The 13,625-nt window shown below is 38.3% G+C and overlaps 1 protein-coding gene and 1 long non-coding RNA gene across 6 annotated transcripts in view; one reads left to right on the top strand and one right to left on the bottom strand.

Annotated features, from left to right (window-relative positions):
- AQP9 (aquaporin 9) overlaps positions 1-11,866 on the bottom strand; it is a 29,599-nt gene extending 17,733 nt beyond the window's left edge. The window contains exon 1 of one of the 3 annotated variants that reach the window (XM_080608167.1): positions 11,537-11,866. In XM_080608167.1, coding sequence (XP_080464293.1) covers positions 11,537-11,638 — 102 coding nt within the window. In that variant the 5' untranslated portion in view covers positions 11,639-11,866. Of the gene's footprint in view, positions 1-11,385 lie in introns of all 3 variants that reach the window. The other 2 variants (XM_080608166.1, XM_080608165.1) reach the window with 2 other exon arrangements.
- LOC308201182 overlaps positions 1-13,625 on the top strand; it is a 133,856-nt gene that overhangs the window by 119,124 nt on the left and 1,107 nt on the right. For all 3 annotated transcript variants that reach the window (XR_013956100.1, XR_013956101.1, XR_013956102.1), the window contains one exon: positions 11,934-12,052. This is a non-coding gene — a long non-coding RNA (uncharacterized lncRNA). The remainder of the gene's footprint in view (positions 1-11,933; positions 12,053-13,625) is intronic.

The following is a 13,625-nucleotide window of genomic DNA, read 5'->3' as shown; positions in this document are numbered from 1 at the left end:
AAATGACCTTCCTAACTATGCATATTTGAATACCTAAAATACATTTGCTGGAGAAAGGCTTGCTTTTAGTTGCGAGGCAGTTCCATTCAGAAACGTGTAATGAGAAACAATGTAATGGGAAAATCTCTCCTGCCTTAGAAATAGACTGTACCAAAAAGATTTGGTGATTGAAGTTTAACAAGCAAGTCCTGCTAGAATAGATGCAATTTAAACAGGCAAACTCAAACTTTTGTTTCCATTATTTCCCCAAGGTTTTAACTAATTCCAAAATGCGATAGAGAAAACTCTCAGTAAAATTACTCTCAACCAGCTTTGCAATGCAGACAGAGTTTGTTATAAAAGTGCCCCAAGAATGTGTCGTTATACCCAGGTGCAGTTCGTGCCTTGAGGTTATAATGATGCGAGCAAACAGAGAACTGTATGGTGCCAAAGTATTACAGCTGTCAGGATATGTGAGGGTAGGGTGGTGTTAGATAGCAGTAGTTTATTGGACTGTATAATTGAAAGTTACAAGACATTCAAAGCTGTAGTCAACTGCTGTGCAGTGAATGGATGACATACGACTACGTTATGCATTCTCTCATTTCTGTTCGTATCTAATACCTCACTATTCCAATGTTAAGCACAAATGCACATACAGATATAAAAGCAAAACAAAAAACATTTCAGCTGTTCACAACTGAAATTACATGTTTTTTTAAAACTTCATATGAGAATTCTACACATCATATATTTATATGTTTAATGAATATGGAAAGAATGTGTGTGCTGAAATTTATAAAGTTTAAGATTATGGCACAAGGCTAGAGGAGGCGGAATTAGCGTTCTCCAGCTTTCATTTTTCCAGACTTCTCAAAGGGAGTATTCCAGGAATTGCCCCAAGCAAGATTTAGTGAAAGGTATGGCTCAGATATGGAGGAGGATCAGTATGGGATGGTCTGCAGCCCTGTGTGAGCTGGGGTACAGTTTGCCTTTAGGGAAGTAGTTAGGTCTACAAGTATGTACTTACGCTTTGAAATGGCATGGACAAAAGTTAGCAAATTCAAAAGAAAAGGCCATTCTTTTGAAAATAACAACCTTTACTGTAAGGGTGATGAAAAAAGAGAACAGGAGTGGGAGAGATGGTTATAGAAAAGGATAAGGGACAGTAACCATATCTATGTACATCAACTGCAAATTCACATGAAGAGGGAAGGAAATAAGAGAGGATGGCTGTGGCCTCCCTTCCCTGATTACCATAACCAAGAAGAATCATAGAGAAACAGCTGTGTAGTCTTCTTGCATAACAGCTACTGTTATACACATTACAGGGAAATATGCAACTGCAGATGCTCTATTTTTGTGCTAACTGGTCTCAGAAAACTGAATCTGCAAACAAGAAGGCATACAAGCCAGCCTGAGCACAGCTGCACTGGCTTTGTGCTCAGTGGGTGTTAGTGAGTGACTGCCTGCTCATGTATGACCAATGAGGCAGGCACAGTCCGTGTGTACCCATTTGGAGTTGAGGAAACTGGGGACTAAACCTGCAAATCTGAACCATGTCACAGAAATACTTTATCTGTTGTCATTTTAAGGAGGAGAGAAAGACTTTTTTTTTCTCATACTTACTACTACTAGGCTGACATAACTGGAAACTATCACCTAATCATGTAATTACGTGAGCAGCAATTTAATACCCTGTGAATCTCTGCTTGGCTGAGTTAAGACCAACTTGATCATCAAGTGGTAACTAAATATTCTAAGTTTCTAGGCCAAGCTCAGCCATCAGTGCACCCACACAAACCCAAGCACACAAATTTGATGGGACTGTAATTTAGAGTAGAATATAGTCAGGTATCTTTATCTTATCTTGTCTTACGTTACCAGGTTTTCATCTTACCAGTTGTCTATCTCCTGATCTTAAATTTACTGAAGTAGTTTCAGTTCTGACTTTTTTGTTCACAAAGTAATTAGATTGCTGTCATAAATAATATGTCTGGGTGTGGAATAGCTGTCTGCAAACTCTGCCAAAAAAAGTTGCTTCATGGACATTAGATCCTTCCCATTGTCTTGCGTAAGAAGGCTAATGTTAAGAAAGGAAAACAACTGGCCTCTTGTGAGCATAATGTCTTGTTATTCTCTGGCAGCTTGCAGAACTTTATCCCACTCAGACTGAAGATCACAGTGCCTCTGTCTGCACTATTTTCATTTTTTATTTTACAAATGTGTGGAATAGCATTTTTCAGTGTAAATAGGATTTCTTGCAAGATTGGAATCCAGAATTTTAGGGAATCTAATTTTCTACATGGCCTGTAAAGCCTTAGACATCTTAAAGCATAAAGTTTATATTAAAAAGACCCCTTCTTATTAAACATATCTACTGGTAATGTGCATTCATAGCTATACACTCTTACTGTAACAGTAAAGAAGCAGCCAAGACTCCTGCTTTTTATCAGTGTGGAGGCAATGATGTGTGTTTTTTTCTATCTTGTACATCACCAGTTGCCAAGCTCTGGTGAGTTAAATCCCTTCAGTGGGGTAGCATAGATGTTCATGAAGGCAAAGTATGGCCTCAGTGACTCCACAACTGATGATATTCTGCTAGAATACAAGAATTCAGTGTGATACAGTGAATTCAGAGTCAGCTGTTACAATAATAATAATAATAATTTAATTATAAGATGTACTCTTTCAATAGAGAAATATTAGAAAAATACTTTCAGAATTTCCATTTTAGTTAGTTTTCAAGACATAGTTAAACAGCTACAGATAATCATGAAGAATCTCCAATGATCTCTCCACCACTTCACAATTTTCTGTAAGGACGCCTTTGTTCAGGAAAGGCGGTAACCCTGCCCTTTCCCATGCCACACTCCCACCTGTAATCTCCCCATTCCCCAGACAGGCATTTCCTGCTAGTCAGTGACTTGGCTGCTCCCCTTTTCCAGACTGGATGGGCCTGCAGCGTTGCTCTGGGTCCTGCCGCACGTGCTAGGTTCCTGCGCCATGCTGTGAAGGGGACAGGCTGCGGTGCTGTTCAGCATGTTAGGCTAAAGCTGTGTGCTTGCTGCAAGCACTCTTCTGCTGTCCCAAAATTACCTGTCCTGAGCCTGCAGAAGCAGAGCAGTACTGCTGGGACACTCGAGGACATGAGAGCAAGCCCTGGCATTTCATTTCTAAGGGAGATTGCCACAGGTCCTCCACACAGCCAGGCTCAGCACCGAGCGTCTAGGCCCTTAAAACAGGAACACGGGAGAGGGCTGGGAGAAGTGGTTGCATCTGCCCTTCACGTCAGGTAGGGATCTCCCTGGCCAAAACTGCCCATGAAAACATTAGAGGGTTGATTGTGATTTTCTGTAGTCTTACGCAGTTTTTTCCTCTGGCCCCATTAATATTTCCATGCATGATCACCCAAATGGGTGTTGCTTATAAAAGTAGTAAATAAACTTTTCAGATGAAAGTCCAATTACTAAATTGATGGTGTCCTTCTAAAGGGCTCTAATTCGGAGTGTATTTTAGAACTCACTTTCATTTCTAATCTCTTTATTTACAAAACAATTCTGATTAAGAATTTATCTGTTTGCATTTCATAACAAGGTTTTTTATCATGGATTAGAAAATCTTTACATACAGAGACATGGTTTTGCTATGTTTGTGTATTATGTATAGCCTTAATTCAGCCTGGGCTGTTAAGCATTCTTTCAACAGAGATAATAATGCCAACAGCAACAAAAACAGAGATGCATTAGATCTACTGAAATTCAGGGCATGAGCTCTGCAAGAATTCAACTCAGAGGAAATTCCTGTTCTTCCAGGAAAAAGCAATCTTCATCTCATTTCTTGTCTAATATTTGCCATCTTTTGTTAAATCAGATAGTACTTAAAAAGTTTAAGGTGAGATAAAAATAGAGCTTAACAGGCAAGTAATTTTAAAATAGTTTAAAAGCACATGGCTTTTATTTTATCATTAATTACATATTTTGGTGGGGGCAGGGGGATTTTTGTACATTACAATTTAATCAAACTTGGAGTAATAAAAAAATCACTACATCCGTTCTCCTGACGATCCCCTGGGACACAACCAATATCCTCTTAGGTTCAAATGGATTTCCCTTTATTTTTTTCAGACTTACTGTTTAATAAAATAAAGGTTTGAAAAAAAAATATCATTTAGTTAATTAAATATTATAGACATAAGCCTTCAAATGATTGCCATTTTGAAACTTTTTTTAATGACGGAAAGCATTACTACTTGGAGACATGAATGTAAATTTAATAAGGCTTTGGATGAAATGTGTACATAAAGCTTTTAAAACAAAGATTTGACTCAAATTGCTCTGTGGGAAAAAAATAGTGAAAATATTGAGGTACAGACTATGCTGCGTTATATAAATTGATGCCTTTAAATTTTTATTACTGCTTTTGCACATGCAATAGGAGACAAATAAAAGCTTGAAATCACTTGAAATACAAAGGTCTGCATTCTCTTATATTTTATTATGATTAATGTTGCACTCTTCATCCTGAAAAGCTAAAATGCTTTTCTTTCCTAAATTATACAGGGTAACTGGCTTGAGTCAATTTCTTGAGAGAAGATTGTTTTTATTTTCTTACTAAGTTTTAGAAATTTAGGAGAGAAAGGAAATGAAACATTTCATGTTTAGATGCAAACTGTCAGGAGTGAAACATGGTCCCTTACAAAGGGGCTAGGAAGCAAAGATGAGGCAAGGGAAGAAAATCTTACCTAGCAGCCTCATAAAAAAGGAGTATAGTCAGGTGCTGCTGCCCTCCCAGGTTACTCTTACTCTTGATCTGAGGTGTGCTGTTCTGCTTTGCTTCCTACACCAACTGAAAAGATTAAAATCTCTCTAAACTAGGATTAAATGTGTTTAGTCTTCGTAATGGTGCTTGGAGAATACAGGAGCATGCTTTGACGTTTATGAGAAAGGAGGTTTCCTATCATCTCTTAACAATATAAGGGTACATATCTTTTCTTTGACTCTCCTTTGGGTGCAGAAACAGGGCAACTGGAGCTTTGCTGTGCCCTCATATTCAAGGGACATGGTTACGAGTAAAGACTCAGTATGTTTTATTTCTAAGTTCTTTTCTGTTGGGGGAAAAAAAAATGTTTCTTTGAGCTGAACGCTTCCTCTTTTTTGGTAAAGAAGCCTTTTAGGGATGGGTTAGAAGGAACTGAATCAAATTCTCCTTTAAACCAGACCATGGACTGGAGACCTCACTAGAATGCATTTTTAGCCAGAGTGGTTCATTCATCTGAAGTGCTGAGATCACAGAGACATAAACTCACTGTATGGCATGAACCACATCTGTTATCTCTTCTGTTCTCCAACAGTTTATGACAGTTTTAAAAAGTGATTACTTTTATTACTATTTTTTAATTTGGCCAAAGGTTTGGAAAAAAAGCTTGTAAATTTCTGCCTGTAAAACCTAAACTGACATTTTGCACTCTCATTCCTTCAAAGATTCCAACTGTGAATCTTCTGTGAGGCTAAGGGAGAGTGCCTACACTTCAGTTCTATAGATGCAGACTTTCTGGGGGAAAAAAATAAAAAGCATCTACAGAAAAACTTCTCACAAAATCAGGTTCAATCTACTGGAACCTCTTGGTTGAACAATGAGAGCCGTTATGTGTTAGGGCTGATATTGCAAAGTTCAAGATAACTCTCTTCTAAATCTTTCATGCAATACAGAACATCTGAGTCACCTGAAAGTCTAAAATGTCATATACTGGAAAAAAACAAATAACCACAATTTTTGCACTTCAGTTTGTATTGAAACCAAAGGATTTCCTGTGACTTTTCAGAGTTATTTGCCGTAATGAACACACAGTGTAAAAGAATGGTTGGGTAACCTTCCTTTCAGTTCCTTCACATTGCTAACTATTTAGCTGAATTAAAGAATGACTTCAGGGAGATCTAAGTGTTTTCTAGAAAAAAAAAAAAAAAGTAATTTGATAATGTAAAATTATAGAAATAATAGCACTGTACAACAACACCTCCTTAAACTGAGCCCACCTGAGGATCTTTATTACCACTTTGACTTCTGTTTACAATGCTAATCTTATACAGTTGTAAGAAGGTGGAAGAGTTTGCACATCTTCAACAGAATCATTAGCAAAATGTAAGGTCTTAAAATATATACAACCAGTACATTAACTGAAACAGAAAGGACTCTGAGTTTGGGATGACATGGAAAGGAAGCCTCTTATTCCCATAAAATGAGCGGTTTTGGTCTAGAAGTTCAGGATTAAGTTCTGTGACATCAGATTCATGAGTGACTTCAATTATTTAGTGGTTGAACTATAATATTACTGCTAGAGACCCTCATTTATGGATCTCTGTGGAATATGAACCACTTTTCAGAGTACAACCATGGCCGAGACCCATGGTATTTGTAGCATTGTATAATATTTAAAAATCTGTTGAGCGATATATCACAATTATAAATGTTTTAATAATCTTTTTTGTCTACCTTTGACAAACTTAAGTTCATTGTCTAACAGGCAATTATATAAGATTCTGTACTGCAGGAAAGTCAGTGCTAATCTCAAACAAATTTGTTAGAGATTACTCCTACTTACTATTGCTGTAAGCCATTTCGTTCTATACAAAGTCTCCATTTCACAAAAATTTAGAACAAGAATTTATTTTCTTTGTGTAAAAATTCTAAGTAGTAATTTTGTATTAAACACTAAACACTTATCTAAGGAGTAAATGATGAAAAGCTAGATTTGCTTTCATGTAATAATATGTAATGAGGATTCTAATGCATGCTTGGAATAATGGATATATATTACTGTACAGTATTATAAGTAACATGCACTGGAATCTAGGGCCACAAAAAGAAAGATATTGAACAGTTGCTTAAATTTTAATCTTCTAGACTGAAAAAATCCATGAAATGTCATACTTAAAAATTTTTCAGGCAAGACTGAACTCCCCAAGAAAGCAGAAATGATAACTTACATAATGAAGTGGTCAGAATATGAAAACAAGACAAAAAGATTTTGATGAGCAACAGGTAAATAGCCATTCTTCTAATTAGTTGGATTGTTTGCAGTGGGCGATATCATGCACTCAATTCATGCAGGTGCTGAGGCACTGCAGCCTCTGCACACACAAACATTTGCCTCAGTGAGAGTTTTGCAAGAGGTTCCCTGCTTCCAGATGGGGTCTGGGCTTTGGAATAGAAAAGGAATCCTTCTCACTGCTAGCTGGCTTTTGTGTCCCTGTTTACTTTGGGTGGGGCCATGCACAGTGAGAATTGTGGGAACATTCATTTAGTTTTCCACTTGGTACAACAGTAACAACTGAGGATGATGATGTCTTAATTTGCTCAGTGTTGGTCATACTCACTTATCTGACTGTGTCCTTAGAGAAGCAATAGATAGGGAAAGTTGCAAATATGCTGCCTACTCGTCTTTGTATGCTAAATGGAAGCCTGTGTTCTGTTTCATCAAAGAAACGTACGTTGCTCTGGACTCAGGAGACACTGGCTGTTGTGCAGCTCCTTTCTGGGAAACTGTTTAGTAAGATGCTCTTCAGAGTGAAAATGAAATACAAACTATGTTAGGTGAGCAGTAGCTGGTAAAGGAAGCCACATGGCCCATTTGGCTTCTCTTTTTGGAACTATTCCAATTCAGATATACTTAATGGCATAAGCCAGAATAAATCCCATTTTGTTTGAGAGCAATGCAGCCAAGTCCCAAAGGAGAAATATGGAGAGAAACATGATTAAAAGCACAGAGGCAGTTGGCTAGTTGAGTTCCAGGCAGACTCACTGGAAAGTCACATAAGCCATCTATCTGATTCAGCATGGCTTCTTTACTCTTTTGTGCTGATACCCAGTTGGTCCCTCCCACAGTAACCCACAGGAGCCCCGAGAGGAAACATACTGAACCAGGAGACATGCTGGAAAACAAAAAGCTCCCCGGAGTGCTCTTTCTCAAGGGAGGCCTCAGGACAGCCCCAACTACAGAAGGCTGAGGCTGAGACTGATGTGTGTATGCACTGGCCTCTGAGCCCACCGCACTACAAAGGGGCTGGCATTCTCCTGCCTGTGGGACCTGTTGCACAGGTGTGGGATGGAGGGACCTGTCCCAGAAGTTGGTTCTAAACACACTATGCAAAAACTGCAATACTCAATATCCGCTCATAGAAAGCGTCTTCCTTTTCAAATGTTTGTTCAAAGCTTTATAGGCAGATTGTGTATTTGTGAGGATATTCATTTTAAATTACAAATGGCACAATGAAACTTTGCAGGTTGGGGGTTTGCCATGGGACATACCAAAGCAAATGCAAGGCATAGACTGGAGCTCACAAATAATGTGAAAACAGAAATACCAAGCCTAATGCACATTCCTCATTGCCTATGCTGCAAGTGTAACTTAGTTATATTAAAAATGCATCACTGTTTGTTGTTTTGTTTTGTTTTTAATAGAAAACACATATGTGTTTAAGCACAACATTTTCTCAGCTTGATGGAACCTCATAAAGTGGATGTGATATAGTTCAAGACACTAACCAAAAGCTCAGTATAACCAAAACCACATGCAATTTGCATTTGGTTATGGACTGAAAAATGTATGTTTTCTACTGCTCCAATTCTTGTCCCAGAATGTAACTGGAGAAGCTGTGCAGTGCCTTAGGGAATAATTCACGGCCTGATACTGAAAGAAATATTGTTCCCCTGGAAGAATAGGTCTAAGAGTAAAGTAGCCTAATCACCAACAGGATTACCCAGCCAGGCGATAACAGCAGCTGCTCTGTATACCATTGGATCTGCCTATACAGCAGAGGACTTCCAGATTTGTACGGTATGGTGTTGTTCACTGAACCCTCAGAAAGCCTCAAATCAGGTGCTTTGGTAAGCAGAGAAAGGGGCTGGCAGCGGCTAGTCCTTATTACCAAGGCATGCTGTGCAATATAAGCAGATCTGTGAAGCAGCCAGTTTAGAGGACCTAACTATGGACATCTCAGGGTGGGGATTGCTTAGCCGTATCTCTAGTCTGATCCAGTGGCTGAGCATCTATTAACGGTCAGCACCTTTGCTGTGCTTCTGGAGCTCTCCTTCCACTTCAGTTTCATCTGAAAAGAATTCAGTTTGCAGGCTCTGAGACTATGCTGCAAGGCAAACCACAGCATATTAAGTAGAGATGACCAAGAGATGTTATCCAAACTCTATACCCAGGGACTTTTTCAAGGCTTGTCGTCTCAATTCTGTTCAGCTCTGCAGGTGGAGCCCTTCTCACCTCCAGGGGAAGGCTTGTTATTTGCCTGATGTTCTAGGTGTCCTGAAATTAATCTTACAGATTTTACACTTTACAGTTTGGAAAATAATATTGCAAGACTTGAGAGTTACCCAAGATGGTAACTTAAGCTCTTAATAGTACATGGTCTGTGACGTTCTCCAGAAGAAATAGAAATAGGTGATTTGGGGGGATGGAGTTTCACCCAGCTGGCTTCTAGAGGTACTGGGCTGATCACAGGTTTAGGTACCATCGGTTAACACTGACTTCCAGAGAGAGCCTGTGGATAATGGAAGGGCTCATCCCTGCCCTGCTCCCTGGCACAGGTCCTCCGTACAAGCTGTAAAACCCATCACAGTGGCAAAAAATGGCTTTCAGGAAAGATTCAAATGAACAGCGCTGTAGGCTGTGAACTCTCATCTTGCTTTCAGTTTGTAACAGGATTAAAACATAGTTGTAGTACAGTGGAAGAAAGCTATCACTTCTTTTGCATACATAGTCTGTTTTTCAAGGATTTCTGCCTCCTGACTTATCAGGGTGCCCCTTTGATTAGCTCTAATTTAAGTTAATAAGTTTAATATTTGTCTGCTCTTTAAGAGAAACAACTTACTAGCTGACAGAGCCTAAAAGCGGTATCAATAAATAACAGCAGAAAAGTCCATTTCTTCCCAATAAACTTTGTACTGTTGCTAACTTGCACAGTCTAAAAATAAATTGAGGTATCTGAGCACTTGGAAAGCTGCAGTTTAATCCATGTGAGGATCTTCTCTGCTTTAAGCCAAGCTTAAAACTAGAAAGGGTAAAATAGAATTAAGAAATTCAGTCAAATTATCAACAACAATTTTAAAGCTTCATTTTCTACTATATTCATATGGGGAATATAATAGAAAATGGACTCTGTGTTTCCATTTCCTTCTAGTCTTGTGCAGCAGGACATTAAATAATAGCATTTGCAATCTAATCTGCACTTTAATACGTTTTCTTCACTTGCTTAATTGTATTAATGGACAGAGGAGGATGATCTTGTGGCGAGGACAGAGGACTGGAAGTCAGGTGATCTGGGTTATATTCAGAGTTCTGCAACAGGCTTCCTGTGCAGTCTGCTCTAATCAGGTTTGCTAATATATAAAATGAAGATAATGACATTTCCCCTCCTTACCAGGGTGTTGTGACACTTAATTCATTAATGTTTGTAAAGTGCTTTGTGCTCCTTGCTTCTAAATGTGCTCCTTACTGTAATGTCTTATGGATCGTATTAAATTTGAGAATAATGTTACTTTAGTGCCTGTGCATTTCAGTTGGCTGAATTGTAGTAAAGACCATTATTTTCATGTATTTTATGAGCTACTGGAATTTTTTAGATGGCTTACTTGAAATTTAGCTAATATAGTTACAGTTATAAAATACACTATGTCATTCCTATGCCCGATTTTTTTTTCTGCCCTTTCACTATGATGAAATATTTAGCAATAAGCAAGACTGTCTTGTTCAGACTAAGAAGAGCAAGAGAGAGTTTGGCATAAATATTCTAGCTGCTTGACTTCCAGCTCTGCTACTGAGCCTGCTCTCTACCCTGGTATATCACCAGACAGCTCTGTTTCCCAGTGCAAAATGCACAGAAATCTTGAGCAAGAAATGAAGTCAAAAAGCTTTGGGGATATGAAAACATGGAGCTTTGTTATTTACCTAATATTGTAACAGCACTACAGAACCAAGCAAATGTATAATTTATGTAATATAGTTAAAAACAAAACCAAAAATAGTTAGCTTACAAAATCTCTGAAGATTCAGCAGTGTAACTGAATAAATTCACTACAAGTCACATGGCTAAATCTCTGTAGCACAGGAAAATAACTCAGCTAAAATTCTCTTTTAAATGTGCAATACAATAGGTTTTTTAAAGCAAATGGAAGTTGTGCATAGAAGTGAAAGTAGAATAAAATGCTGAGTTTTTAAAAAACAAATACGAGAGTATTGTTAATATTCACTGTGTATATCTGGATGTTTTAAAACATAGTTGTTCAATGAAATTCTGCTTCTATAAAAATCAAACGTTTATCAGTTGTAATATATAAAGCTATGAGTTTTTAATAGCCAGTGATAATTACATCAGGTGAAGAAAGGAATTACAAACTTACCATAAATAGAAGCAATTCATTCAAGGGTGTGCATTGTTTTTCAGGCAGTAACCACGCTGCTGGTATAGTACAAGAAAAAGCATACATGTCCCCCTACAAGCACTGTCCAACATTAAATTAGTAGGAAGGAAGGAAAGCAGCTGACACTTACTATCAATATAAAAGTTCCCAGGAATTCTGAAAGGGCTTCTTTAACCAAGCTGTTCTTCAAGGCAAATTTCTCCTTTAAACTCCTTTTGCTTTTCCGGCTCATTTTGGCTTCCTCTATTGCTCTGGTGCCCTAGTTACAAATACACACAAAATTTGCTCTGTAATCGTCCCTGCTTCAGCTGAACTTTGACACTTTTACTTATACATTGAAATATGAGATTTCATCCTGTACAGCCAGTGAAATCATCTGACTGCAGGCATTGACAGAACCAACACAACATGCCCTAACAATTCATCATGAGTTTTCCATCCTGTGCCTTGTCTGAGTATGCTTCTATTTATACTGGTTAGATAATACCAGTAAGTTTACAATCAGAACTTTTCTTTTTTTCTTGCAGAATGGATTAATCATTATCTTTCTGGCTACATTACTTTTTTTTTTTTTCTTCCTGGTAAAAATGGATAAAATGTTCCTGTCACCCTGATCAAGAAGAAAGGCAAAAAGAGAAACCACAAAGTAAGGAGCCAAAATATGGTTGAAAAATTCACTCTGACCTAGATTGGGATTTAAGCCATGCTACTATTGGCTGTCTGAAACCTTTTCAAGGGGAAGTTGTAAAAGAGATTGAATGCTTGTGAGGATGCTATGCTCTACCCTGTAAATAAAAGCTCTTACCTGGTCAGTTCTGAGGGATTTTAGCGGCTAATGAGGAATCTTACCTTGGTTGTATGTTGAATTTGTACATTCACACACGATGCTCTTTTTGGACTCAATGCCTTGCTCTCTAGTGACCTGCCCTGTTTACAAAAGAGCAACGAGGCAGAATGAATTAGGAACATTTAATGAAATCTGCTTTGGTCCAGTGGCTCTCTATAATGCAGTATAGGCAAATGAAGCACTGAGAATGACTGTATGTTCCCAATTATATTTAGCTTAAAAGCGCATAGGTGCTATAATATGAAGCATTATATTATTATTGGCCATTATCTGAAGACCTGAAGTTGGTGAATATCTCAAAGAATTGGACTTCTTAGAGAAAAATATTACACTTTTAATCTTTTATGCATTGTGAATGCTTTTATCAGATGTGATACTAACCTCACTGACATGTCATCTGGTTGATTTACAAATATTTTCTGCCATTTGACTTAACACCAAAAGCTGAGCCCAGTTGTGGTAGGTTATTTTAGCATGTGTTGTAGATGTCCAGTGCCTCAGTTTGTATCTGTCCTCTTCCTTTTTTTACCTTGGTGGCAAATGTGTTTAGGTCCGTCAGTACTGCCCTATTCAGCTGTGAACAGGACAAAGACTTATGGAACTGGGCAAATGGGTCACTTCTACAATCCCATCAGTGTTCATCTTTTTCTCAGTCTAGGATTTGTTGAATGTTCACTACAGCTGTAGCCTCTTTACCACCACCAGTTTCATCCCTCTTACCACCCAGTTTACCCTCACTATCCAATTTTAATCCTTAAGCCTTTTTGCATGTTCTTTTTGCTATCTCTGCCTCAGCATTCAAATACCACTTTGCCATTAGCTGCTTCAGAAAATGCTGGCCTGCAGAGAGCCACATAGGTGATGAATTGCAAGAAGACTGCATCCGTCCTGGTGCTCCATGAGCTGGGTGAGCACCTGTGCAGCAGCAGGCACACACAGATGCAGAGGTTTATTCTGTAGTGGAGGTCTGCACTTGCACAGAGACAGCTGAAGCTCCTTCTGGGAAGCCACAGAAAACAGCTTATGTACTGCAGTTTTCAAACCTTTACCCCATACAGCCGCAAAACAAAGATTTTTCAGGACCTTAATTATCACAGGATGTTAAAGTATATGTTTATTATGTCTGTGAGAGAATTTGTCTTGCAGAATTATGGGTACAGTAGAGCTGAGGGAGGATCCTGAGGAGGCCATTCATTACAGGAGGAATGAGATAAACTGCTTCCTCTCTTCCAGGAAAATGAGAAATAAATAAATACATTTATGAGAGCAATTTTTAGTTGTTTGTCCATAGCAGATCTTTCTCTTGTGCAGATGCAGGTCTCCTTCACAAAGTAGTATGTAACTACCTCTTAGTTTAGTCTCATAACAGGTA

The sequence above is a fragment of the Anser brachyrhynchus genome (assembly GCF_964034855.1).
Source record: "Anser brachyrhynchus genome assembly, chromosome: 11".
Taxonomy (NCBI): domain Eukaryota; kingdom Metazoa; phylum Chordata; class Aves; order Anseriformes; family Anatidae; genus Anser; species Anser brachyrhynchus.
This window is presented reverse-complemented; position numbering and strand designations above follow the sequence as displayed.